The sequence below is a fragment of the Pogoniulus pusillus genome, chromosome 26 (genome assembly GCF_015220805.1).
Source record: "Pogoniulus pusillus isolate bPogPus1 chromosome 26, bPogPus1.pri, whole genome shotgun sequence".
NCBI classification, from domain to species: domain Eukaryota; kingdom Metazoa; phylum Chordata; class Aves; order Piciformes; family Lybiidae; genus Pogoniulus; species Pogoniulus pusillus.
The window spans coordinates 2,174,131-2,201,777 of record NC_087289.1 but is presented as its reverse complement, the minus strand read 5'-3'; the positions used below and the strand labels follow the sequence as shown (position 1 = coordinate 2,201,777).

Below are 27,647 nucleotides of genomic sequence, written 5' to 3'. Positions count from 1 at the left end.
TTCCTGTGTGATCTGCCCCAGGTGATCCTGCTCTGGCAGGGGGACTGGACCAGATGATCTTTGGAGTTCTCTTCCAGCCCCTCACACTCTATGGTTCTGTGTGTTCTGTGGTCTTTAGCTGTGTGAAATATTGGTATTTAAAGTGGGATAAGTAGCAAAAATGTCCTCTCTTCCTTTTCTAGAAGTGATCCCCCCTGAGCAGCCTCTGGGTTTTGATCCTGCTTGCATTAATCCAAATATTGGAATGCTTCTAACTTCATTCTGCATGAGAAATGCTTAGAACTGAGCTGTGCTCAAAGAGAGAGAGAGGAGAAAAGCAACCCTGGTGTCAGCAGACTGCTTCACCCGAGGTGTTCCTCTGCTCCCCTGCAGTATTTTGCCTTGCTAGCTGAATGCTGCCGTGCCAGGATTTTCATCTCAGACTGGATTTTCCCTGGCTTGAGAGGAAAGTCCTTGCAGAGTGAGGCACTCGACGATGGGCTGTTGCCATCTTCTGTTTGTGCGGCTGCACTGCAGTGCCTGAGTGTGAGCAAGCACTGCTCGGGGCACGCATCAGCTGCTGGCAGTCTGCTTGGAGCTGCTCGGTTTGTGCAGGAGCAGCTTTCTCCCCGAGCTCACCTGGTTTGTGCGGTGCGAAATGACTCTGGTTGCTCCCTGTCCCTGCTGCAAACACAGCCTGGGCCACTTGCTGGGAAAAAAACCTCTTCCTAAGGTCCAGTTTAAAGCTACCCAGTGGCAGCTTGAGGCCATTCCCTCTTGTTCCATTGCTAATTACCTGTGAGAAGAGACCAACCTCTCCACAGCTTCTGTTCAGGTAACTGTAGAGAGTGATGAGGTCTCCCCTCGGCTTCCTCTCTTTCACACTAACCATCCCCAGCTCCTTTAGTTGCTCCTCATCAGATTTGTTCTTCAGGCCCTTCCTTAGCTTGGTTGTCTGCCTCTGCACTTGCTCCAGCACCATTCTGGGCCACTGGCTGGGAGATGAGCTCCTTGCAGGGTGCAGCCACCAAAGTATGAAGAACTTCTCTTTCTGCCTTTACCTCACCCTGGAGAGGTCCCCACAACACAGAATCACAGAATTAACCAGGCTGGAAAAGACCTTTGAGACTACTGAGTCCAACCTATCACTGAGCACCTTCTAATTAACTAAACCATGGCACTAAGTGGGTCTGGGCTGATGCAAAGCTCAACAGGAGCCTGCAGAGAGTGCAGCCCAGACAGCAACTGTGTGCTGGGCTGCAGCAAGAGCACTGTGGGCAGCAGGGCAAGGGAGGGGATTCTGCCCCTTGGCTCTGCTCTCCTCAGACTCCACCTGCAGTCCTGGGAGCACTTCTGGAGCCCCCAGCAGAAGCAGAACATGGAAGTGTTGGAGCCAGTCCAGAGGAGGCCACTAAGATGCTGAGAGGGCTGCAGCTATGAGAGGCTGAGAGAGTTGGGGCTCTGCAGCCTGGAGAAGAGAAGGCTTGGAGAAGACCTTGGAGTAGCCTTTCAGTATCTGAATGGGGCTACAGGAGGTCTTGAGAGGGACTATTGACAAGGTCTTGTAATGCCAGGAGGAGGAGGAATGGGTTTGAACTGGCAGAGGGGAGATTGAAACTGGATGTTAGCAAAGAGTTCTATGCAGTGAGGGTAGTGAGACACTGGCACAGGTTGCCCAAGGAGGCTGTGGCTGCTCCCTCCCTAGAGATGTTCAAGGCCAGGTTGGATGAGACCTTGAGGTTGTGGAGTCTCCTTTTCTGGAGCTTTTCCAGGCCTGTCTGGATCTGTTCCTGTGTGATCTGAGCTAGATTGTATGATCCTGCTCTGGCAGGGTTGGACTGGATGATCTCTTTGGGTCCCTTCCAACCCCTGACATCTGTGATCCTGATCCCTGTCCCTGCTGGCCACAGCATTTCTGATCCCAGCCAGTGCCTGCACGTGGCTGCGTGAACTCTCCTGGTCAGATACTCAAAGAGAGGTTTTATTTACAGGCTGTACAGACACGCTCAGGGGCAGGCAGAGTCTGTGTGGGGCGAGTCAGACGTCAGTGTACTCGTGGTAAATGCGCACCTCGGACCTCCTGACGCTCTGGAGCGAGCGAATGCTCTCGCTCCTGGTCCTCATGTTTGACTTCCTGAACAGCCTTCGTGAGAAGGACCTGCACATGAAGAAGTAAATGATTGGGTCCAGGCAGACGTTGCAGGCAGAGAGGAACAAGGTCATCTCCTTGCAGTAGTAGAGGATTTTGTGGGCAGAGTCATCTAGAATCCTGTCCAGGTGGCTGAAGGTGAAGGGTATCCTGCAGAGGTGGTAGGGCAGGAAGCAGGTGAAGAACACAGCCACCACCACCCGGATGCTTTGGTTGTGCTTCCTCTTCCTGCTCGATGAGCTGATGAACTGCTTGCTGGATTTGTAGATGTACCTGGAGATGGCAATGTAGCAGCCTATCAGCACCAGCAGCACCACCACGAAGGTGCAGGTGTTGATGTAGATGACAGCCGTGTGCCACTGGACGCCCAGCGGGGACTTCAGCTTCAGGCAGTCGTCGATGTTCTTCCTGGTGGGGTAGCCGTTGGTGAGGATCAGGTTGGGCAGAGCCAGGAAGGCCATCACGACCCAGACGCAGGCCGACAGGATCTTGGTGAAAGTGATGCTGTACATCCTGGAGTCCCCAAAAGGCTTCACCACCTTCAGGTAGCGGTCGATGCTGATGAGCCCCAGGAAGACGATGGTGGTGTACATGTTGGCGTAGAACAGCACCGTGGTGTAGCGGCACAGGAAGGAGTTGAAGTGCCACGGCCCCAGCTGCGAGTCCTGGATTATCTTGAAGGGGAAGGTCAGTGTCATGAGGAGGTCTGCCACCACGATGTTCTTGAGGTAAAAGATGAAGCTGGTCTTGTTCCTGATGTGGAAGAAAATCCACACTGCCAGGCCGTTGAGCAGGATGCTGGCCAGGAAGATGATGAGGTAAAGCACGGGCAGGACGATGGTCGTGAACTCGTTGTGCGTGGAGTTCCCCAGCAGGCTGGCTGTGGCGTTGGGTGAGGAGCTGTTCTCCTGGCTCAGGTGGTCGTCTGTGGGAGCGAGGGAGAGCAGCGAGGTTGAAGTGTACTCAGTGTTCTGCAAACGGGGCCGTTTCAGAGCTGCCCTCTAAGCCCTGGCTCTGGGCACTTCTGGAGGCTGCTTGCAATAACCAGCCTGGAAAACCTGAGCTTAGAACAGTGCCCCTGAATATTGAACATGCCTGTGGCTCCCCAGCCTCTGGGCACAGTGGCTGTGCTGCAGACTGAGAGTCACACCAAGCTGCTTCTGCAGAGAGCATGGTGGTGGGCAGCAGCTCAGTGCCTTTGAGCACAGTGGCTGTGCTGCATGCTGAAACACCAAGCTGCTTCTGCACAGTGCATGGTGAGCAGCAGCTCAGTGATGGGCAGCAGCTCAGTGCCTTTGGGCACAGTGGCTGTGCTGCATGCTGAAACACCAAGCTGCTTCTGCAGAGAGGGTGGTGGGCAGCAGTGCAACCCTTGTATCATAGAATCAACCAGGTTGGACTTTGACTTTGGGCTGATGGAAGGGCCTATTGGCAAGGACTGGGTTGGGTGCTGTGAAGCATGTATGGGATTGATCCTTGCCACTCCATCTGTTGCCCTCCCTCTTGGCAGTATAGATCGGTGCCTGCTGGGACCTGCTTTGCAGATGTGGCCTTATGCTGGTTTTGAGGGGCTCTGGCTGCCAGGGCAGTGCTGGGCAGGGAGGAGCAGCAGGATCTGGCCAGCCTTGCAGCAGGGTGCAAGAAACACTTGTGCAGTATTTGAAGCAGATAAACAGCCTGGAAATTCTCTGTAGAGAGAACTGTGGCTGGTGAGTGAAACACAAACAGGGGCTGAGCTCCCTCAAACTGCTGCCATCCAAGTGGAGCTGGGCACTGCCACCTGGGCCAAGGTCTGCAGTGCCCATTGCTGGTCTTGTGTCAAGGTGTGGGCAGCTGCAGGACAGCGTGCTGGGCACGAGCCATCAGTCAGAGTGTCAGCTCTTGGCTGTCTTGACACAGCAGAGCTGGTGTTTATCAAGAGATAGGGCTCTGGAGAGACTCTTCAGGCCTGCTCAAACACTGCTGTAAAACTTGGCTGACTTAAACTAGCTTAAAAATAACAACCTCGGAGGTTTTGAAGGTTTTGTGTGCAGATGGTTGTGCAAAAACTACAGATTTGTATGTTCTCTCCTAAAGCAATGTCACATTGTTTATCCACTGAGCCTAGCTGGTGTGGGAAACCCAGACTGGCACTCAATGGCCTCTTCTGGAAGGACCTACTGCTATAAAACATTGGTAGGGGCTGATGGCAATGCAGTGAGCACTTCTCAGACCCCGAAATGTCTCCCATTCTGTTACCTGGCAGCTTTCCATAGGACAAATTGTACCCCATGGTTTGTGTTGCTGGAGGTGCTCAGCTGAAATGCTCTTCAGGAGTCCCGCTGGCAGCCGTCGATCCAGGACGTGGCATGGGCTGTGCCAGCTCTACCTTCTGGGGAAAGGAAAAGGGAGTTAAACCCAAAGCAAACTTCAGACTGAGTTTGGTAACTGCAAATTGTGTGTTGGATTTCAGCCTCCTCCGTCTTGGCCTTGCTTCTTTGGATTGTCTTTCAAAGAATTGCAAAACCCCAAACCCTGGTGAGGGAGCATCTAACAGCCAGGCCAAGAATGGGCTTTTGACTGCCTCTGGATCTCTGGGTGGGTATTTCCACACCACCCTTCTCAGCTTTAAAAACAGAGTAGTGCACAGGAATTTGCAAGCATCCCACCCTGGTTACAACAACAGGTGAAGGTTGTCTCCTGGCTGCCAGAACGTGCTGGTTCTTCACAGCTCTGTTGGGATTTGCCCCTCCAGCTGGGCTCCTGCTCCTTGGTAGAGGCTCTTCACCTTACCCTCACCACATCTCTTGCTTGGATGTTGCCTTTGTTTATTTTCAGTCTTGGATATCTCCCTGTGAAAGTTGGGAGTGTTCAGCCTGGAGAAGTAAAGCTCAAGGGAGACCTTAGAGCAGCCTTCCAGTAGCAGAAGGGGGCTATGGAAGAGTAGCTTTGTAGTAGCCTTTCAGTATCTGAAGGGAGCCTACAGGAGGGCTGGGGAGGGACTATTGACAAGGTCTTGGAATGACAGGACGAGGAGGAATGGGTTTGAACTGGCAGAGGGGAGATTGAAACTGGATGTTAGGAAGAAGTTCTTGGCAGTGAGGGTGGTGAGACACTGGCACAGGTTGCCCAGGGAGGTTGCAGCTCAGGCTGCTCAGGTGCCACCTGCTTGTCTCCCCAGCCTGGCAGAACCCGTGCTGCCTCCTGGGGCTCAGTCCTCCTTTCCAGGCACAGCACTGGAAGGTGCTGCAGGGGTGAGAGGAGCAGCAGCATCCCTTCTCCTAGCAGTGCTGACTTGGAGGGCACACAGCCAGTGAATCCCGCATGGGCTGGCTGGTTCCTGCCCTGAGTACCAACCATGAGCGATCCCTGCCACGTGCATCTTCCTGCCCACTGCAGATCTGACCACACTTTGACTGCCCAGGGAATTCCAGATCACCTTGAAGCCATGCTGGGAGCTTGCTCATTGCTCCTGCAGTCAAGCCTCTGAATGGACACCTCTGTGTCTTCTTATTCCTGATGATTTTGATGTTAAAACATATTCCAAGTCAATCCCAGTGATGGAAAGAGAGAGCAGCAAAGTCTTCAGAGGTGTAAACTGTGGCAGTGGCCTGTGCCCTGCCCTACTGGCACAGCTGAGCTCAGCAGAGGCTTTGGAGCTTGCATGGGGGTGGAGGTGAGAGACAACACCTACTGACTGCCCTAATTAAGCACTGAAGACTTTCCCTTGAGCTGCTGCTGCAGTTGGAAGCTTTAGAGCCTTGACCAGACAGGTTTGCGCAGAGCAGCAGAGAACTGCTGCACAGAGCTGGCTGTGAGACAACCTTCTGGGGTACACAGAGATGATCCTGCTTGGACTCAGCAGTCCAAAGGTGTTTCCATGGTGTCTGTGAGGCTGAGGGGTACTGTGATAGGGCACTTGGAGTAGTGTGGTCTCATTGCTTACATGCTGGGACTGGGCAGCAAGGCTCATGTGAATCCAGACTGGTGCATCCCTACTCCAGAAGCTCCATTTCTTGTTCTGATCAAGACCAGTGCATTGTAGAGCTGCAGGGAAGTTAGCACATCTGGAGAGCCCACCCTTCTCAGGCTGCTCTCTTGGCATGGGAGGTGAAGTCTGCCCTCTCTTTTTGAGATCTTTTAAGTAGTTGAAGGTGTTTGAGAACTGCTCACTGATTGCACTCTGAGAGGGCATTCTTCAACCTGAGTCTGGTGCTTCTGTGCTGGGCAAGGTTGCTTCTCCACTCCTTGTCCAGGTCTCCAGACACATCTTGGAAGACACTGAAGGAGGAAAACGATTTGGGGGTCCTAGCTGATGGGAGATTGACCATTAGCCAGCAGTGTGCTCTGGTGGCCTGGAGGGGCAATACTATTCTGAGGGAAATTAGAAGGGCTGTGAGTAGTAGGTCAAGAGAGATTCTCTTCCCCCTCTGCTCTGCCCTTGTGAGGCTACATCTGGACTACTGTGTCCAGTTCTGGTACCCCCAGTTCCAGAGGGACATAGAACTGCTGCAGAGAGTCCAGCATGGAGCCACAAAGGTGCTGAAGGGAATGGAAGAGCTCTGTTAGGAGCAGAGCCTGAGGCAGCTGGGGCTGTGCTGCTGGGAGAGAGGAGCTGAGAGGTGACCTCAGCAGTGGTGATCAATGTGTGCAGGTGAGTGCAGGAGGCTGGAGCCAGGCTCTGCTGGGTGATGCCAGTGCCAGCACAAGGGGCAGTGGTGGAAGCTGAGGCAGAGGAAGTTTCATTTAAAGATGAGGAGGATTTTTTTTCCCTATGAGAGTGCCAGAAGCCTGGACCCGGCTGCCCAGGGGGGTTATGGAGTCTCCCTCTTTGTAGATATTCAAACCCTGCCTGGCTGTGTTGCTGTGTGATCTGCTCTGGGTGCTCCTGCCCTGGCAGGGGTGGTTGGACTGGATTCTGTGATCTTCTGACCAATTTGGTCCCAACCAACTATCTCACACATAAACACTTTCTGCTTGGATGGTTTTGAAGATGCCTCTGAAGCTTCTCCCTTCATTCAGGTAGCTTTTTAAAGCAGGATGTGTTTTCCTTCTTGTAGTGCCTGTGCTTGGTTGTGTGTTTTTTTCCCTTGTCATTGCCCTGCAGGCTGCCAGCTGCACAAAGTGTAAGTTAAGTGCTCACTGTCTCACAGGTGAGGTCATCTGCTGCTGTTGATGGACTGGTTTCTGTGCATGACTGGTACAACCTCAGATGTGCAATGAAATAATGGGCTGCCTGGCAGACTTGGGTGCCAGATGGGCAGGGAGTGACTCTATGTTTTTTCTAATGACTAAGGCTTTACATTGCCTCACCTAAAGGGATTCTGCATCCTCAAATCTAGTTGCTCTTTTTTTCCCCTTCCACCTTATTTACAGCCTTTTAAAGCTCAGAGGATTGTCCCTGTGAAGCAGAGCAGATATTCTAGGTGATAAGGCTGCAGAGCTTTTAGGCGATGCCTTTCATCTGAGCACATACCATTTGCTGGGTGGTTTGTGGCCAGTCAGTCTGCCTTTGTTCCAGTGAGCCTGGCAGGCGACAGTGGTGTGGGTACAAATGGGAGGCACTTCATGAAGTCTGCTCTTGCCTGGTTGCATTTCTGCTCTGTTCTGTTGCCCATCAGAACCAAGTCACTGAGTTAGGGCAAAGACTCAGGGGTCAAAGGCATGGGATGCAGGCTGCAAGATGAGTGCATGGGAGCTGGAGCTGCTGCAGGCGGGCAGGTGGAGCTGTGTTCCTGCTCTTTCTGTCCACTCTTGTGCTGCATCTCCTGAGCAAACCTCGGTGCTCCCTTTGGCCCTCCTTGTGTCTGTTTACCCTCCCTAGAGCTTTTCCTTGCTCTCTAGGAGAGCCCATCCCAGTGGCTGGGACACTGTTCAGTGTTGGCCTTCCTCAGAGGCCTCTGTTTGAAGCTGTCCATCTTCCTTTTGGCAACGCACAGGAACAGCCTGACGTTCCTGTTGGAATTCTGCCTGCAGCCAGTGACTTTGTGCCCCTTGCTCTCTCCTGGGCTTTGCACACTTCCTTACTTGTTTGCATTTTTCTGGCTGCCATGTCCCTGTCCTTGGAACTGCTGTGCCAAGAGGTGCCACATGTAACACCAGGGTTTGTATGAGTCACTGCAGGACCACAGCCACTCCTGCTCTACACCCAGTAGGGTGTCCTTAGTCTGCAGAGGGGTTGGGAGAGTTGAGGAAGTTCAGCCTGGCCAGGAGAAGACTCAGGAGCTCCTGTTCAGTGGGATGCCTTGCTCTTTCTCTGCAGTGGCACCCACTGAGCAGACAGGAGGCACTGGGCACAAACAGAGACAGAGGAAGCTACATCTGAGCACAAGGGAAGGCTTTTTTCTACTGTGCAGGTGGTCAGGCATGGGTGCAGGGTGCCCATGGAGGCTGTAGTTCTCCATGCTGGGAGATACCTCCTACCTGAGTGGGGTGGGAAGCTCCTAGGGTGCCTCTAGCCCAGCCACCCTTTGCTGTAGTGGTGGAGTCCCTTAGTGCCTGCTCCTGTGAGCCTCCAGGGGCTGGCTGAGCTCCTTGGTGGTGTCCAGCACCCTGTGCGCCTGGCTCAGCCAGCTGGCCTGTGTTGGCTGCTATGAACTTGGGAGCTGCTTTGGCCTGGAGTGGCTGGGGAGAGAGTGAGAATAGCCCTCCCCGGGCTCTGTGCTCTGCTCCCTAGGTGCAGGGGTGTGCAGGCAGCGTGTGCCAGCTCCCTGCAGCGCCGCCGAGCGTAACCGACCGAAGACAGGGGCACACTGGGCTGGAACTGCCTCTGCACCTCACGGCCCCTGGCTGCTTAGTCATATCCAGAAAGAGGAACCACTCTCCCTGCTCTCATCTGCTTCAGTCCTAGTGCAGAAGCCCCTGCTTGGTTTGCAGGTTCCTCCTTGAATTTCCCCTCAATTCCACCCCAGCTTTTCTCTCACGCATCTCTGGACAGCAGCGTCCTGGCCCTGGGCAGAGCTCCCTTCCATCTGCCTGCAGCTGGTGGAGCAGCTGCTTTTGTCTCCAGGATCCCTCCCGTCCCTGCCCCATCCTGTCCTTCTGTCTTCAGTAGCAGACAGGCGAGGGCCGTGGTCAGGGAGCACACCTCCCACGCTGGAGCTGGCGTCGGTGTGGGAGCAGCAGTCCCTCCACATCTGCCTTGAGATGCTGCCAACGGAGACTTCCTTCCACATGGTCACTGTGCCCAAGAGCTGTCTTGCAGAGCTGCCCACAAGCAGTCACAGAATGGAACCACAGAATAGTTTAGGTTGGAAGGAACCTCAAAGATGATCTAGTTCCAGCCCCCTGCCATAGGCAGGGACAGTCAGTGAAGGTAAAGCACCGTGCACCTTTCCAGCAGCTTGTGGCTGAGTGAGCAGGTAAATGTCTTCCCTGATGCTTCCTGCATCAATCTCTACCCAGTGCTGTTGGTATTGCCCAAAATCTCACAGTCTGCACCTGAAACTGCTGTTGGTTTGCAGCCCAAAGAGAACCTGAGCTTGGCTGCAGGAAGCATTCAACAACACTGCTTAATAAGCAGCATTTCCCTTTTGGGGGGGAATGTGTCCTTGGGATGCCACAGTTCCCTCACTCAGAAGTGTTATTTAGACATAGCTAATTTTGTCAGTCAGTGTTGGAGTATTTTGTCCCAGGGTAACCATTAATTAATTATTTCACCCCCTGTTTTCCATTGAATGATCCTGAACCCTTAGGGAATGTGTTTAGTGTGGATCCAGGCTCTGAGCAGGCTGGCTGCAGCAGCTGGCTGCTGCTTCTGGAGGAGAGGTCAGGAGCTTTGCAGAGCAGTGCAGTGCTGGAGCACATCTCCTTCAGGCTGCAGCTGCTTTTCAGTGCAGAGCTGGGTGAGATCTGCCACCAGAAGTGGTGTCCTGCTGGGCAGCAGGTCCCCGGTGGCTGTTGCTGGTGGCAGAGGTGCAAGCAGCAGGCTGTTGCTGGTGGCAGAGGAGCCTTGTGTTGCAATCACTTGCTTACAAGAGGAGAGCACAAGGCAGTGGTTGGCAGAGTTGGGATGATGACTGTTTTCTCAGCGTGGCAGCCTCTAATTAGGCAGGAGGAAAGGATTAGCTGCAGTATTTCCTTCGCTTCTTTCTGGGAGATGCTGGCAGTTGCTTCTGGTTGCACAAAGCCTGCTGGTGGTGGGAGATGCACTGTAACCCTGCAGAGCTGCTCTCCTGGAACCCCACGATGATATCCCATGTGAGGTGCAGCTGTGCAGTGCTCAGTGGGGTTAGGGTGGGGGAGGCCAGCCCTGAAGTTCTGAGCAGTGCAGTCCTGACCTCCCCCCCACCACTGCCTGCTCACTGCTGCCTGCTTTTCTGCCTCCTGCAGCCTTTTCAATTCCTTCCTGACACTGCCTTTTGTGCTTGCTCATCAGTGCCAGCTTCCTGCTCATCAGCTGCAGCTGGCTGGCAGGACCATGCCTGGTCAGGGAGGGTATCTCCAGGGATGGAGACTCCACCACCTCTCTGGGAAACCTGTTACAAGGCTTGAACAGCCTCGCAGTGACTAAAACCTCAGAGCAACCAAAATACCAACACCACCAAAGCTCTGCTGTGTTCAGTGGAGCCTCCTGTGTTTGTTTGCTCCCACTGTCTTCTTTCCTGGCACTGGGTGCCACTGGCTTCCTCTTCTCTGCACCCTCCCTGCACATCGATGAGATCCTTCTGAGCCACCTCTTTTTCAGGCTGAGTTGTCCAAAATCTCTCACCCATCCAGCACATCAGATGTTCCAGTACCCAAAGGTGACTACCTTGGGCTCCAGTATGTCCATGTCTCTCACAGTAGGGGCTCCCTTGCCCTGCTGGCTATGCTTTGTCTCCTGCAGCCTGGAAGTTGCTATCTTGTGTTCAGCTTGTCCACCAGGTCTCTCCTTGTGGAGCTGCTTTCTAGCTGGCACCCAGCTTCTGGTGCAAGAGGTATTCCTCCCTGAGGACAGGACCTTGCACCACTTCTTGCTGTTGGTCCATTTCTCTGGCCTGTTGCCATCCCTCTGGGTGGCAAGACAAGCTCCTGGGGTATCAACCACTCATCCCAGTTTGATGTGGTTTGCAGACTTTGTCCTCTTTCCATCTCACTGGAGTTCACTACTTCTGCTGCTCAGAAGACACAGGTTTTAATCTCTCTCCCCAGCTCATATTCTTAGTCTTCCCCCCCCATGGGGGAGGCCAGAAGTAGGTTCACATTTGCATCCATTTCCCCAGAACAGCTTCAACTTTTCCCTTTCCCAGTCTCCTCACAGGCTTCTCTCTCAGCCTTTCCATTCCTGTTCTGCTTCTCTTTTTGTGGGCTCTGGTCTTGCCATAGCAGCCTGAGATTCTTTGTCACTGATCCCCCTGCAGCTCCACAGCCTGTTCCTGATGCTGAGCTTTAGTAGCCTGCAGCCAGAGCCATTTCCATTCCACCATTTGATAAGCACAACAGTTTGGGCAAAAAGCAAAACCTGCTTCTTCACTTTCAGCCTGTGGTGCTTGGGTGGTCTCAGGGGAGCTGGTTTCTCTACTGGTGAGCAGCAGCTCATGGCTCTGCAGCACAGGGACCTCCTGAGAGGTCTCTCAAGAGAACCTGCTGAGAAGCCTCTGCTCTGTAGCACCTGCAAAGCAAAGACTCTCTTGGGTGTCACACTGGGTTGGGTGGAGCTTTTAGCTTTGGTGGTTGGCACTGTGCAGTGAAAAACATGAAGTTAAGAAGCTGATGATGAGACTTTCAAAGCAGCCAAGATGCTGTCTGGGGCACAGAGAAATGAAAAAGGTGGTTGACTGCATTGCACCTTGGTCTGCTGTAGCTCTGGCTGCTGGGCATCTGCCACACCTGCTGCTGCAGGGGATGCTGTGAGAAAAGAGCTTGTGGGCAGAAGATGATGTTGGTCCAGAGAATGGTTTGGGATGGAAAAGATCTTTCAGGTCATCAAGTCCAATGATTATCTAACTCACATTATCACACAAGTGTCAAGGTTGGAAGGGACCTCAAGGTTCATCTAGTTCCAGCCCCCTTGGCAGAGACACTTTCCACTAGATCAGGCTGGCCAGAGCCACATTCAGCCTGGCCTTAAAAACTTCTAGGGATGAGGTTTCCACCACCTCCCTGGGCAACCTGTTCCAGTGTCTCAGCATCCTCATGCTGAAGAACTTCATCCTAACAGCTAATCTGAATCTCCCCTCCTCTAGCTTGGATCCATCCGCCCAGTGCCCAGTCCTGTCACTTCCTGACATGCTGAGCAGTCCCTCCCCAGCTCTCTTGTATCCCCCTTCAGATACTGGGAGGCCACAATAAGGTCTAATTAGAGCCTTCTCTCAGCCTGTCCTCACAGCAGAGGTGCTGCAGCCTCTAATCATCCTTGTGGCCCTTCTTTGGACACAATCCAGCACTCTACCAAGTCTGATGCTAAATCACTTCCCTGCCCACATGTGGACAGTGCTGTTTAGATGTCATTAATCTCAGTCTCACTTTTTTAGTGTCTTACTTTGCACTGAAACAATTTCTGTTGATTTTTCTTTTCCTATGCAATTCTAATCCACTCTGTTAAAGGACAAAAGCTCCTCAGCTGCTGCTGTCACCTGGGTGTTCTGTGCTGTCACCTGGGTGTTCTGTGCTTCACTCCCTGCCTCTGTGACACAGCTGCTCGAGTTAGCTGCTTGCAGCACCACCAAGCTTGAAAGAGGAAGGAAGGGAATCATAGAATCAAGCAGGTTGGAAGAGAGCTCCAAGCTCATCCAGTCCAACCTAGCACTCAGCTCTGTCCAATCAACCAGACCATGGCACTAAGTGCCCCAGCCAGGCTTTTCTTGAACACTTCCAGGCATGGTGACTCCACCACCTCCCTGGGCAGCCCATTCCAATGCCAATCACTCTCTCTGACAACAACTTCCTCCTAACATCCAGCCTGAATCTCCTTGGCATAGCTTGAAACTGTGTCCCCTTGTCTGTTGCTGCTTGCCTGGCAGCAGAGCCCAACCCCACCTGGCTACAGCCTCCCTGCAGGCAGCTGCAGACAGCAATGAGCTCTGCCCTGAGCCTCCTCTGCTGCAGGCTGCACACCCCCAGCTCCCTCAGCCTCTCCTCACAGGGCTGTGCTTCAAGCCCCTCCCCAGCCTTGCTGCCCTTCTCCAAACACCTTCCAGCACCTCAGCATCTCTCTGCAATAGAGGAGCCCAGAACTGGACACAGCACTCGAGGTGTGGCCTGAGCAGTGCCGAGCAGCTGTGATAAGCTGGGAGAGCTCCTGCTGTGCTGTTTAGAGCTGCAGGTCCCAGGCAGGGTGTTGGGGTGCTGGCTGCAGAGAGCTGCTGCTCCTCCAGCCCAGCTGCTTTGCCAGCTCCTGCATGTTCCTTGGAGAAGCTGCTGGGGCAGGGAAGGTGATGATGGCCCAGTTCATATTGCTCATCATCGTTGCTCCCTGTGGTACATCACCCATACTTTGCTGAGCACACCTAAGAAGTGGTGTGTGGGCTAACTCCTGTGAGAGTCAGTGCTGGTCAGATGTGGAAACCTGCATCTGCTGAGGGACTGTTTAGGATGTCAGGGAGTGAAAGGATGGGAGGAGTGGAGCAAAACTAGAAGTGGATGGATCCAGATTGGATGTTAGGAAGAAGTTCTTCAGCAGGATGGTGAGACCCTGGGACAGGTTGTCCAGGGAGGTGGTGCAAGCCTCATTGCTGGAGGTGTTTAAGGCCAGGCTGGATGTAGCTCTAGGCAGTTGGATCTAGTGTGGGGTGTCCCCCCATTGCAGGGGACTTGGAGCTAGCAGATGATCCTTGTGGTCCCTTCCAGCCCTGACAACTCTGTGATTCTGTAACTGAGGGGTGTGGTCAGGGGTTTTGAAAGCAATGATGGTAGTTTTCTACCATGGGAAGGGTTAGGATGACTCAAATGTAGGAATTGATGTTGCTGACTTCCTCTGGTGTTCTCTTGAGTTGTTTCTCCTGCAGCAGCCTGCTGGGTCTGTACCCTTTGATTTATGGCAGGTGTTTTCACTTAGTTCTGAACCTGGAGCTTGATGCTGCAGCCTAACGTCTGGCCTGGCTTTTCCTAGTGCTTACTTGGTCAAAGAGGAGGCCTTGCTGAACCTGGCTGTGCAGAGGTGAGCAAGGGACCTGTGGAAAGAGGAGAAAGGGCTTCCTCCTCCACCTGCTCCTGCATGTGTCTCGTTAAGGCTATGGCAGTGAGCAGAGCAGGTGTCCTGGCTGAGAGCATTGAGCCTCCAGAGGGCTCTGCTGTCAGATTCTACACTGGGACTTGCTACCTCCCTCCTGCTGCCCATTCCCAGGTGTCCTCCCAGGCTGGAGACAGCTGCCAAGACTCCAGTGCAATGGGCTGTGGGTGAGCTGGTGGCTGCATGCCAGCATGCAGTGGACTTTGGGTGCTGGATGCACTGGTAGGTGCATGCCAGTGGACTGTGGCTGCTGGGTGCACTGGTGGGTGCATGCCAGCATATAGCAGGCCATGGGTGCATGCCAGTGTGCAGTGGGCCGTGGGTGCTAGGTGAGCTGATGGGTGCTGGATGAGCTGGTGGGTGTATGCCAGCAAGCAATAGATTGTGAGTGCTAGGTGAGCTGATGGGTGCTGGGTGAGCCAGCCTGCAGCACACCATGGTTGGTGGGTGCTGGGTGGGCTGGTGGGTGCGTGCCAGCCTGCAACACACCATGGCTGGTGGGTGTTGGGTGAGCTGGTGGTTACGTGCCAGCCTGCAGCACACCATGGCTGGTGGGTGTTGGGTGAGCTGGTGGTCACATGCCAGCCTGCAGCACACCATGGCTGGTGGGTGCTGGGTGAGCTGGTGGGTGCGTGCCAGCCTGCAGCACACCATGGTTGGTGGGTGATGGGTGAGCTGGTGGGTGCGTGCCAGCCTGCAGCACACCATGGCTGGTGGGTGCTGGGTGAGCTGGTGGTTACGTGCCAGCCTGCAGCACGCCATGGCTGGTGGGTGCTGGGTGGGCTGGCGGGTGCGTGCCAGCCTGCAGCACGCCATGGCGGGTGGGTGCTGGGTGAGCTGGCGGGTGCATGCCAGCCTGCAGCACGCCATGGCTGGTGGGTGCTGGGTGGGCTGGCGGGTGCATGCCAGCCTGCAGCACGCCATGGCTGGTGGGTGCTGGGTGCGCTGGGCTCCCCGCACTCGCCCTGCCCTGAGGCAGCCCCAGCAGCCGGGGAGTGAGCGCAGGGTGAGGCAGCAGGGCTGAGCTGGGAAAGCCAAGCTCTGTGGGTGCCAGGAGGAGCGGCTGGTGGCTGGGGCTGCCTTTTTCTCACCCTCTCCCGATGCAGCCCAGCTGCTTTCTGCTGCTGTGAGGACTCTGTGCGGCTTGTGGCCTTGCTTCCCTTCTCTGCTCTCCTCTCTCTCCTGCCGGAGCTAACTCAAGTCCTCCGTGCCAGGACTTGTCCCTAGGCTGTGCCAGCTCCCCTCTGGCGTCAGCGAGAAGGAGAACATCTGGCAGGTGCCCCGAACCTGGCTGCCCACCCAAGAGTGAGCTGCCCAGCAGAGTGGGTTGGGAACTGGAGCGGTGCTGGTGGCTTTCATGTGATCCGCGGCTGTGCAGCTGGGGCTGAATCAGCCCCATCAGCTGAGCTCTGGCCTGAGTTTCCTGGTTTCCCCTTCTTTTAAAAGAAGACTGCAGAGTCTCCTTTCAACAGATGGAAAAAAGCATGGAACTCTCCCAGGGTGTGCTAAGCAAGCACACACGAGGAGGGGACGGACATCTGCAGCCCCTGCCCACGCTCAGGTGGCAAGTTGGTCTTTAGCATGCAAACCCTTCAGCTGCCCTGCCAGCTGCACTTCTCCACAACCAAAACCAGCTCCTTTCAATCTGAACTGCTCTGGGAAGGAGGAAGGTTTGGGAAAGCACTTGATCTGTTTCCCAAACTCCGGGACTCACCAGCCCCGCAGCCTGTGAGTTGCTCACTCAGAGCTATGTGGTTTTTCCAGTGAACCCAACAAGTTTTAACACGATCCGAGCGCGGCGTGAAGGAAGAGAACCTTCATTCTCTGCAACATCACTCAGGGAATTCAAGTGTGCTTCCCTCTGCCCAGCCAGGTGGAGAGGAACAACAACCTTCTATAGACCAAACTCAGAGCTATTCCCTGGGCAGCCTGGTCTAGCAGGTGGTGTCCCTCTGCCCGTGGCGGGGAGTGGGGGTTGGAATGAGATGATCCTTGGGGGGTGCCTTCCAACCCTGACAATTTCACCTGGAGCACTGCATGTAGTTCTGGAGCCCCCATTACAAGAGTCATGTGGAGGTGCTGGAGTGTGTCCAGGGAAGGGCCACTGGGATGCTCAGAGGGCTGGAGCAGCTCTCTTGTGAGGACAGACTGAAAGAGTTGGGGCTGTTCAATCTGGAGAAGAGGAGGCTCCCAGGTGACCTTATTGTGGACTTCCAGTATCTGAAGTGGGCTACAAAAGAGCTGGGGAGGGACTTTCTAAGCTGTCAGGGAGTGATAGAACTGTGGGGAATGGAACAAAGCTGGAAATGGGGAGATTCAGCCTGGATGTTAGGAGGAAGTTCTTCAGCATGAGGGTGGTGAGACCCTAGAACAGGTTACCCAGGGAGGTGGTGGAAGCCTCATCCCTGGAGGTGTTTTAGGCCATGCTGTATGAGGCTGTGGCCAGCCTGATCTAGGGTAGGGTGTCCTTGCCCATGGCAGGGGGGTTGGAACTGGCTGATCCTTGTGGTCTCTTCCAACCCTGACTGATTCTATGAATTCTGTGATATTGGAGCTACTGAATCTCTCTCAGTGGGAACTGAGCTCTCAGGAAGCGAGTTCCTGAAATCAGCAACCCTCCTGCACTTTGTTTTGTTCCTTAGAAGGGAGGATTAGGAGAAAATAATATATCTCTATTTATCTATATTTTAAGCAATGTGAAAAACCCAGGGAGCAACATTTAAGGCATGAACAACAGGTTAGTCGAGTTGTGCTGTTTTGAGAGCTTGGTGGGAATTCAGCTCTGAGGAATTGAGATACTGAAACCAGGAACCCTCCTGCACTTTGTGTCTCAGAAGGGAGGATTAGTAGAAAACAATATATCTGTATCTATTTATCTATATTTTAACTAGTGTGAAAAATCCAGGGAGCAACATTTAAGGCACAAACGAAAGGTTGGTTGAGTTGTGCTATTTTGTGAGCTTGGTGGTAAGTCAGCTCTGAGGAATTGAGATACTTAAACCAGGAACCCTCCTGCACTTTGCTTTGTGTCTCAGAAGGAAGGATTAGTAGAAAACAATACATCTGTATCTTTCTATCCATATCACAGTATCACCAGGGTTGGAAGAGACCTCACAGATCATTAAGTCCAATTAACCAGTGGGAAAAATCTTAGGGAGCAGCATTTAAGGCAAGAACAAAAGGTTAGTCGAGTTGTGCTGTTCTGAGAGCTTCCCACACTTCCAGTTCGTCTCCTGTTTGATTTACACCTCCACTTCGCCTCCTATTTGATTCACACTTCCAAGTCTGCTTTTCAGCAGCTGTAGCTTCGTTGCTGTTTTCACTTGGGAGTGATTAAGAGCAAGAAGATTCACAGAACAACTTATCAAACACCTTCCAGGCGGCCGGAGCTCGCTTACCTGTCACCATTGTCCCCTTCCTCTTGTCTCTGCCCTGCATCTCGGAAGCTCCTTAGTCTGCTCCGCAGCACATCGCGCAGCTACAGCGGGCGGGCGAGCGCTCCTTGGGCCGGGGCGGTGAAACAAACCATAGCTGGCAGAAAGCTTCGCTGCTTCCGATGGCTTTCTTTTGCGATACCTGATCAGAGAGTCAAAATTCCCCTGGCCAGGAGCAACTGGAGCAACTGGCTTGCTCATTCCTGGGAATGACTCACATGCCAGGGTAGGTGAGCGGCGGGCGCGCTCCCGCTGGCTTCCTGGCTGCGCCGCGGCTGGGGCCGGCACTCGGGGCGGGTGAATCACCTGCGAGCTGGCTTGGTGCTGGGCAAGGCAGCAGCCTGCGTGCCCGGAGCTGCTGCAGGCAGGCTGAGGTCGCGTTCCTCGGCGACCCCTGCCCCTCCGCCCTGCAGACAGAACCCGCTGCTGCGGGGATGCAAATGTCTGCTAATGGAGGTGGTTGTGTCAGTTGTTCATTTGACTACGTTTAGGCGTCTTTAATGTTGCACTTTGAGCAGGTCCTCTCTTCTAAACGGAGTACAGGCTGAAAGCAAAGGGAATGGGTTTGAAGCTTGGGGAAGGGGGAGGTTTAGGCTGGATATCAGGAAGAAATTCTTCACAGTCAGGGTGGTGAAACACTGGCACAGGTTGTCCAGGGAGGTTGTGGAGCACAGAATCACCCAACGTGATCTTTGATCACGTTGGGTGATTCTGTGCTCCACAACCTCCCTGGAGATATTCAAGGTCAGGTTGGATGGGATCACATTGGGTGATTCTGTGCTCCACAACCTCCCTGGAGGTATTCAAGGTCAGGTTGGATGGGATCACATTGGGTGATTCTGTGCTCCACAACCTCTCTGGAGATATTCAAGGTCAGGTTGGATGGGACCACATTGGGTGATTCTGTGCTCCACAACCTCCCTGGAGGTGTTCAAGGTCAGCTTGGATGGGATCACATTGGGTGATTCTGTGCTCCACAACCTCTCTGGAGATATTCAAGGTCAGGTTGGATGGGATCACGTTGGGTGATTCTGTGCTCCACAACCTCCCTGGAGGTGTTCAAAGCCAGGTTGGATGAGCCCTTGAGCAGCCTGAGCTTAGTGGATGTTGTCCTTGTGCATGGTAGGGGGATTTAGAATGAGATGATCTTGAAGGTGCCTTCCAACCCAGCCTGTTCTCTGAATCTCTGATCTCAGGATTCCAGCAGCAATAGCTGGGCTGGCTGCTGGCTGCAAGCTCGTTGCTGTCCTGCTGCTCTTCAGTCCTGCTGCAGTGGCCCTGCTGCTGTGCATGCTTGGGGTGCCTTAGGAGCACTGAAATCATCACAGCAGTGGTTAGACCAGGATGAAATGTTGTGTCCTGTCAGCAGAGCGTGAGGGGTGGGTTATTGTCCCATTTCTGCTGCCTTAGAAAGAAAATGAAAGTCTGTTTCCCATACTGAATTTTCATGAGGAAGGGAAAAATCATTTTAATTTCCAAGAGGGGAGGCTGCAGGGTCACTTTTCCCTGCCTGCTCTGTTTGAGATCTGAAAGACTGAGTCCCCATCCCCCTGCTTCTGAAGCCAGATGACCTTTTGCTTAGGTACCTTGGAGTGCTGTGTGAAAGCAGGAGCAGGACCCACCAGCCTCCTCCCCACACTGGTGAAGCTTTCTCTTTGGACTAGTTTCCATCTTTCTGCTACTGAGCAGACTGTGAAGCTCCCACTTGCCCCAGGACCTCTCCCTTGAATTAGGTACAGTACCTGGTGGCAGGAGCCTTCTGACAGGGCTTACTTTTGAAGCCTAGAATTTGCAAGGCAAAGCAGCTGATGCAAATGAAGCTGGCAGGAACACATTCGGTCCTTCTGTGTTTGCAGCTCTGCAAGCTGCCAGAGTGATCTCAGGAGCTGGATATCCTGACGTGAAGTGCTGGTCCCAGCTGCATGCACACGCTGGAGCTCACACATTGCATCACCTAAGGATGGGGAAGGCTTTTTCTGCTGTTAGGGAGAGGGGACTTGGTGAGGTCCCTGCCTCTCTTAAGACCTGTCACATGGCTCTGTGGGGCAGTGTGTGTCAGCCACCCTTCCACCTCCCTCCAGCTGTCCCTTGTGCTCTCGTGTGTAGCAGCTGCTTGTGTTTTGTTCCCTTCCCAGCTGCTTAGACTAGTGCTGTCTTCTGCTTTTCCTTCCAGTCTTTGGTTCACCTCCTCAGCGGCCTTCAGTTATTTTCCACTCTAAAGCTGCTCGAGGTGGTCCAGTTGTGTGTTCTGAGCAGAGCCAGTATGAGGCAGGAGTGTGTGCCTCACTGGTGGCCCTTCACGGAAATACCTTGTAATGATCCTCTGGTTGGACTCAATAACCTCAAAGGTCTTTTCCAACCAAACTGATTCTGTTATTCTGATTCTCTGGGATCTTTGGACAGCCCAAAATTCCAGGGTCAGGGGTCCTTGGAGGAGCAGAGTGTGTGGAGCACACCTTAGGCACACAGCTTGGGCACTGAGCAAAGCATTCCTGCTGTGTTGCTCTGGCTTCCAGTGTTTCTGTGACTGCCTGTCGACATATCCCTCAGCCAGGGGATGATAACCTCCTGCCTGTGTTCTGAGGAACCCCTGGAACCAGCGACTTGGGAACCTGAGAAGCCTGAGTGCTGTGGCTGAGAGCTGGAAGCAGCTTTGCAGGCAGATCATAAACAGCATTTTTTCCCCTAAAATCTAAAAGTTCCACACTGGTGTTTTGCACAGGACCATGCTGGGTGCTTGGCTGCATCCCTGGGGCAAGGGCATGGTTCCACCCCTGGGGTGGGGCTGGCAGATATGTCCACTCCTCTGGTCCTCAGTCCTGCTTCAGGCAGACACTGCAGCTTGGTTTGTGATGTTCTTCAGGCACATCTGCTGTTGGTGCTGTTTTAGACTGGAGGCTGTGGAACAGTGCTGCAGGAGGTGTTGCGGGGAGGAAGGGGAGAAATTGGAAGTGTAAATGTACATGTTTGAACCCCACTTTAATTTCCTACAGAGAGTCAAGCCTCAGGTAGCTGCCATCCTGTGAGTGGAGTGCGCACAGCAACGTTTGTGTGCCAACAGTGGCCAGAGAGTAAAAAAACTCAGCCAAAGCTCCTTGAGGATAGAATCACAGAATGGTTTAGGTCAGAAGGGACCTCAAAGCTCAGCCAGTTCCAACCCCCCACCATAGGCAGGGACACCTCCCACTAGAATAGGTCACTCAAGACCTCATCCAACCTGGCCTTGGACATCTCCAGGGAGGTTGTGGAGCACAGAAGCACCCAATGTGATCTCTGATCACATTGGGTGCTTCTGTGCTCCATAACCTCCCTGGGCAACCTGTGCCAGTGTCTCACCACCCTCAGCCTGTGCCATCACCACCCTCACTGTCAAGAATTTCTTCCTAACATCCAGTTTCAATCTCCCCTCTGCCAGTTTAAACCCCAGGCTCAGTGGGTTGGTTTCTTTCCTGACTGTGGCGCAGCAGCGCGGTGACTTCTCTTTAAAATCTCTCTATTTTGGTGCATCAGTAAAACCCTAAAGGGCTGGAAACTGCTCTCATGGCATCCCTTAAGCGGGCTTTTGACTCAGAGGTGGTGTTTGGCTGTTCCTGGGCTGCAGCAAGTCGGGACAAGTCAGCATATGAAAAGGAAAGGCCTCGCAGCTTGTCGTAAAAACAGCGTGAAAGCAGCGCGGGGCTCTGATGTATGAAGCAAAGCTGAAAGCCAAGCTGGGGCTTTGCTATTGTTCTCCTGGTTTAAGAGCTGGATGGCCCTTTTTGTGTTCTGCTGATTAGAGTGCAACGTTGAGGTTTTATAAGAGCCTGAACAACGTTATTACAACAATTATTTGGTTGCTTCACCCCAAAACTTCATTACTGCCCCATTTAGCAAGGCGAGGTAATTTCTAGAGCAGATTGGCTCCTGGATAATGCAGGAGTCTGGCTTTGGGTTTGCTTTAAATAGAGGAAAGAAGTGGTTGCAGCATACCTGAAAGGAGGTTGTAACCAGGTGGGGCTGGGCTCTTCTGGCAGGCAACCAGCAAAAGAACAAGGGGACACAGCCTCAAATTGTACCAGGGGAGGTCTAGGCTGGATGTTAGGAGGAAGTTGTTGGCAGAGAGAGTGATTGGCATTGGAATGGGCTGCCCAGGGAGGTGGTGGAGTCACCATGCCTGGAGGTGTTGCAGCCAATCCTGGCTGGGGCACTTAGTGCCATGGTCTGGTTGATTGGCCAGGGCTGGGTGCTAGGTTGGGCTGGATGAAATTGGAGGTCTCTTCCAACCTAGTTGATTCTATGATCAGAGCTTGCAGCCCTAGGAGCATTCCTTTGGGAGTGCAAGGTGGAGGTGCTCACATCCATGGTAGTGTCCATGGGAGACTTTAACCATAACCCTTCCCTTGGTTGCTTAACTTTGCTTTACTTGGTTTTTGGTGGCTGCCACTGAAAGGAAAAGAGGAAGGAAAGGAGCTTAGTCTGGAGCTGACTTGTAAGAATCTTACTTTCCTCTCCTTCTGTCCTCCAGGCCCTTGCAGTGCTGATAGGTAACCTGAAGTTCCACATCTTGGCTCGCTGATCCTGTCCACGGACTTGGGTCTCTCCTGCTGCCTTTGGTTTTCACCTGCAGCCTGCTGGCTCTGTGCATTTGTCTGTCCTTGCATGGGTAATGTCTTGGTTGCTCGACTTGGCTTCCCAGCTCTTGCTTGTTATGCAAATGGCTGCTTTGCATTTCTAATTAATTGCAGTGCTGTTGTATATTAGGAGAGTGTTCTCAGTCCTCAGTTGTAGGAGCCTCAATGGAGGGAGGTGCATTGCTGCACTGGAGAGCAGAGACGTGTCTGAGGGGCAGGATTTGTCTTCAGGTACTCAGGAGTTCAGTTGCTGTCCCTCAGAGGAGAGGCAGAAACAGGACCTCGAAGTGCTGTGCGTTGGAGAGAGCTGTCCTGTGTTTTCCTTTTCCTGAAGTGCAAGTCAGGTTGAAAACCAGAAACTAGTCCATGCCAGCTTTGTGTGCCCAAAGGTTGATTTCCTACAGGGCTCAACTACCTGCGCCCTGCAGTTCCCCTTTTGGAAGCCTGACATTTAGAGGAAATGCCACCAGCTTTCCTGTGAACCCTGGACCATGGGAGCCTGGATCAAGGTTCATTTGCCTGAACAAGTTTAAGGCCCTGCTGCCTGTTGCTTTTGCTGCAGTGTGGTTGAGCCGAGCTAAGGAATGTTCGGATGCGGAGAGGAAAAAGCCTTGCTGCTGCCGCGTGGTGGTGATGGGCTGGGGCGGCACACGTCAGGTGGGAATGTTAGGTGTAGCTGCTTGTCTGGTCCAGCTGCTGGCTCCAGGACAAGCAAAGGTCTCCCTCAGCAGCTCCTGAGAGTCAGTAGCAGCCCTACCAAAGGGGGATAGGGAGAAACTTGGGAAAATGGCCGTTGTCCTATTGAGTATTTTGGTAAACTGAACTGAATTCCATCAGTTCTTTGCACCACAGAGATCTGAAGGGCAGCTTTCTGTGGCATCTCAGCTGATGGCTTCCTCAGCTCTGTTCTCAAAACTTGTTTCTATTTTGGTCATAGAACCAAGCAGGTTGGAAGAGAGCTCCAAGCTCATCCAGCCCAACCTAGCACCCAGCCCTGGCCAACCAACCAGACCGTGGCACTAAGTGCCTCATCCAGTCTTCTCTTGAACACCTCCAGGGACGGCGACTCCACCACCTCCCTGGGCAGCCCATTCCAGTGCCAATCACTCTCTCTGACAACAACTTCCTCCTAACATCCAGCCTAGACCTGCCCTGGCACAGCTTGAGGCTGTGTCCCCTTGTTCGGTTGCTGGTTGCCTGGCAGAAGAGCCCAACCCGACCTGGTTACAGCCTCCCTTCAGTCAATTGTAAACCATCCAAAATATTGCTTTGGCCTAATTTTGGTTTGATTTTTTTTTTGAGCCTTCAAAAGCAGTGACCTGGAGCCTGAGGCATTTTAACTGCATCATTCCTTACTTCCATCTGGAGGCAGGGATCTAAAAGCCTGCAGAGAGAAGTGCAAAATCCCAGTTGCTGGAATGCAGGGGACTTCTCTGTGAGTGGATCAGCCAGATGTCTCGTCCTTGCAGTCACCTTGCCTTTCTCTGCTGCAGGGTTTGGTAGCTTTGGTTCCACTTTACCTACCCACAGAGCAGTGGCTGAAAAACAGATGATTAAGCCTCCTCTGAAACCTTTGGCACACCCCTTATTTGAGGAGCAACTCAGCCCATTTTGTGGTCACACCCACCCCTAGGTGCAAGCTGGCAGGACCTGGCTGTGTGCTGCCCGTGTGTGTCTGTGCACGGCGTGACCTGAGCCTGTCTTACAGCAGGAAGGATGAGAAAGCACCAACAGCTTCCAGAGGGGAGCAAGTTGGCTGTTCTCCAGCATTCCCATGCTTTTCCATAGCCATACTGCCTTTTATGTTAGTCTGTCTCTGAAATGACCACAAAAAGGGGCCAGAGGTCCTCTCTGGAATCTAGAGCCAGGTGTAGGTCTGAGTCCTGGGGTGGTCTGTGTGAGCTGTGCTGGTGCAGTGCTTTTGGAGGAGGGAGGACTGAGCTGCCCAGTGGTGGGACTGGGGAGGTCACCAAGGGGAATGTTTCTGGGGGTAGTAGGCTGGGAGTCCACACTGCATGGCTCTGGGGTGCCCTTTGCAGGGGAAGCAGAATCCCAGAAACATGCAGGTTGGCAAAGCCCCTCAGGATCACTAAGTCCAACCTAGAACCCTGCTCTGCAAGATTCTCCTTAAACCATAGCCCTAAGCACCACAGCCAAACCACCCTTAACCACAGCCAGGCTGGGTGACTCCACCACCTCCCTGGGCAGCTCCTGGTCTGCTGCTGCCCTGGGTGAGCAGTGTGCTCTGGCAGCACTGGGATATTGCCAGCTGTGTCCACTGCTAGAAACAGAGAGGAGAGTTGAGGAATTGGTGTAGGTGGTAGGAAAGGACTTACACATGCGAGAGAGGTGGGGAGGGACTGTGGCCTCCTTCCCTCTGTCAGGTTTGTTTCCTCATCTTCCCTGCCCTGCGACCTGCCAGCTGGTCTGACATCTCTCTGAGAGCTGCTGGGGTTCAGTCTGAGATGGAGATGAAGCTGAACTGTCCCTAGCAGCAAGCACAGGGCATGAGTTACCTGTGTGGGGGTTTGGTTTTAAGTGGGTAGAGTTATTCTGTGGCTTGTCTTAAGGTGCATGAAGCTGTTAGAGTTCATAGGCGAAGGTTTGTCTGTGTTCTGCCAGGTGGCCACATTTCAGTGAGCAAGTCAGAGACACCTCTGGAGGCTCTTGCTGACTTTGCACAGCACTGTGAGCCTCCAAACGGGCTGTAGGTAGTTCTGTGCATCCATGGTGGTCAGGCATCACCATCAACCTGTGTCTATGGCTGTGAGGTCCCACACCCCACGAGTAACTCTGAGGTAAGACAAGTCTATGCTGTGGCAGAGCTTCCACAGCCTTGCCTGGTGGTGGTGGTGTTAGTGAGAGCACAGCTCCAGGGGAGGATGGGTGTTAGGTCAGGGCTGGCAAATGGAGTGACAGCTCATGGCCCGCTGAGGCTAAGCAGTGATCACCAGCAGGGAAATGCAGGTTGCCATTTTTATTAAGTGTTGATATTAAAATACAATCACCTGGGCACTTCCATGGCAGCAGACCAAGCCTGGCTGTGCCCTCTCTAGGAGTGTGTGGAGGCTGTGGCCTGGGAAGCCGCAGAATCCAGAGCTGAGGGCATCTGTGAGTCCTGCTCTGGTTTGGGCTCGGCCGGGGCTGTTCTCTGGCAGGGCTTTGCTCTCCTGCACAGCAGCTTCTCTACAAAGGGTTTGCACAAGAACAGGTAGATCAGGGGGTCCATGCAGACGTTGGTGGTGGCCAGCCACAGAGTGCTCTCCTTGGCCACGAAGAGCTGGTTCTGCAGGCGGCAGTCCATGCGGGCACCGGTCTGGCTGAGGGTGTAGGGCACCCTGCTGAAGTGGAAGGGGGCGAAGCAGAGGAAGAAGACAGTGAAAATGACAAACACTTTCCCCTTGACCCTCCGCTCGCTGCTGTTGTCTGTCTTCTGTGTTCTTCTGTAAGAGTCGTACACCTTTTTGGCAATGATGAAGTAGAAGAGGAACATGAGGAGGAGGACGCTCCAGAAGACCAGCTGGCAGATGTAGGTGACAGCCTCGTGCCACTTGAGCCCCAGGTGGCTCTTGAGCGAGGTGCACTTCCTCACCGAGCGCCGCGTCGCCGGCTTGTTCGACAGGAGCACGTTGGGCAGAGAGAGAGCTGAGAAGAAGAGCCAGACCAGGGCCGCGAGGATCTTTGCCGAGGTCAGGCTCTGCAGCCAGAACCTCCCAAAAGGCCTGACGATCCTGAGGAACCTGTCGAGGGCGACGAGCCCCAGCAGCACTATGCTGGTGTACATGGCGGCGTAGAGGACCACGGCCGAGAAGCGACAGACGAAGGCCTTCAGTTGCCAGGGGCCCAGGCCAGAGTCTGTCAGGATCTTCAGGGGAAGCATCAGGGTCATCACGGAATCAGACACCAAGATGTTCTTCAGGTAGACAATGAAGGTGGTCGTGCTTGGGACGTGGAAGAAAGCCCAGCCAGCCAGGCTGTTCAGCACCAGCCCCAGGAGGAAGACGAGGGTGTACAGCACCGGGAACACCAGGTGGGTGACGGTGGTGTCGCGGTGGCAGGCTGTGCCCGCAGGTGCTGCGGTGGTGTTGGCGGCAGCGCTTTGGTTTGCAAAGCCTCCCATCGTTCAGAACACTCGGGTGGAGAAAGGAGAGAGAGCAGAAAACACCGCATGTGAAAATCACATCTTCCCTGCAGGTCTGCAGCGCCGAACCCGGAGGGCACAGGGGAGACCAGCCGGTTCCTCTGCCGCCTCAGAGCAAGTCTGAAGCTTTGCCTGGCTTTAAGTTGTTTACAAACCAACATCTAATGACAAGTTAGAATTAGCCTCCGTCCGCTGGGGAGGCCTGAGCTGAGCTAATAGCAAGGCGTGCCAGCAGGCTGCCTCGAGCACCCTTTGTCCTGGCATGGAAATGTCTTTCAGCGTCACCTGGAACTTCCACAGCCATGGCCCCAAAGCAAGGTGCTGCTGGGGGAGTGACCTCTGGTCTCTCTTGCCGAGCTCAGGCCATTTCCCCCTTCCTCAGCAGATTCCAGTGGCACATCCCAGGTAAGCTGCACGCTGCTGCCTACCAGCCTCGCGCCACCGAGTGCCCAGCACACCACCTGAACGCTCCCCTCCTGCCAGTACCTGAGCAAGCCCAGCAGCAGCTGTTCCACAGAGGGCTCTTGGGCTGTCTCCGGCTCATCTGCAGCTCCGCTGCTCACAGAGCCCTTGAGCAAAGAACTGGGAATGGGGAAATGTGCAGAGGATGAGACTCGCTGCTGGTGTGTGGTTTCCTTCCTCCTTTCAGGCGTCGCCTCAGTTAGCTCATCACGTTAGCCGTTGCTCTGCTCTCTTCCTTTCTCTCTTTCAGTATGTTCACTGCCTCTCCTGCGCTGCTTAAGAACGGGCCATGGCCACCAGGGCAGGCACAGCTGCTGGCATCTTGTTTGTGTGGGACAGACCTGGTGGCACCTGCGCTGTGCCCCTGTGATTTAGGTCTGCTGGAGACATAGGATGGACGAATGCAGAGTGGTTGTTTCTTGACAGCTTTCCGGGGCACCTCTCTGGACTTGGTGATCTTGGAGGTCCATTCTGGCCTGGATCAGAGATCTTGATAGTTGGACTCGACGATCTCAGAGGTCTTTTCCAACCCAAACAATTCTGTGATTCAAAAGCAGCTCTGAGCTGTGGTTTGTGTGTGTTACCCAGCTCAGGTCAGCGGTAGTTGTGGTCAGTGTGTGACCTGCTGTGAGCCACTCTCACAGTGGGGTACTTGGCTGCAGAATTGAGGGCACTGACAGAGCTGTGCCCTCCCTCTGCAGCCTGTTGATTCCAACACGTGAACCTGAGCTCGACTTCGCTC

General features: G+C 53.8%; 3 protein-coding genes across 3 annotated transcripts in view; 1 reads left to right on the top strand and 2 right to left on the bottom strand.

Moving 5' to 3' along the window:
• The window catches only part of MED12L (mediator complex subunit 12L), a 102,795-nt gene that overhangs the window by 55,144 nt on the left and 20,004 nt on the right, over positions 1–27,647 (top strand).
• GPR87 (G protein-coupled receptor 87) lies at positions 2,017–4,400 on the bottom strand. The gene is made up of 2 exons (XM_064165008.1): positions 4,367–4,400; positions 2,017–3,053 (listed from the first exon to the last, which is right to left on the bottom strand). Exons 1-2 carry the CDS (start codon positions 4,398–4,400, stop codon positions 2,017–2,019), a joined length of 1,071 nt encoding a protein of 356 aa, XP_064021078.1.
• On the bottom strand, positions 25,212–27,147 carry LOC135187112 (P2Y purinoceptor 13-like). Its single transcript, XM_064165531.1, has 2 exons — positions 26,930–27,147; positions 25,212–26,433 (listed from the first exon to the last, which is right to left on the bottom strand). Exon 2 carries the CDS (start codon positions 26,420–26,422, stop codon positions 25,355–25,357), a length of 1,068 nt encoding a protein of 355 aa, XP_064021601.1. The 5' UTR covers positions 26,423–26,433; positions 26,930–27,147; the 3' UTR covers positions 25,212–25,354.

Coding starts and splice junctions, on each gene's coding strand:
- GPR87 (XM_064165008.1), bottom strand. CDS start 4,400: ATGGGGTACAATTTGTCCTATGGAAAGCTGCCAG. Junction 3,054..4,366: donor GTCCTATGGAAAGCTGCCAG/GTAACAGAATGG, acceptor TCGCTCCCACAG/ACGACCACCTGAGCCAGGAG.
- LOC135187112 (XM_064165531.1), bottom strand. CDS start 26,422: ATGGGAGGCTTTGCAAACCAAAGCGCTGCCGCCAACACCACCGCAGCA.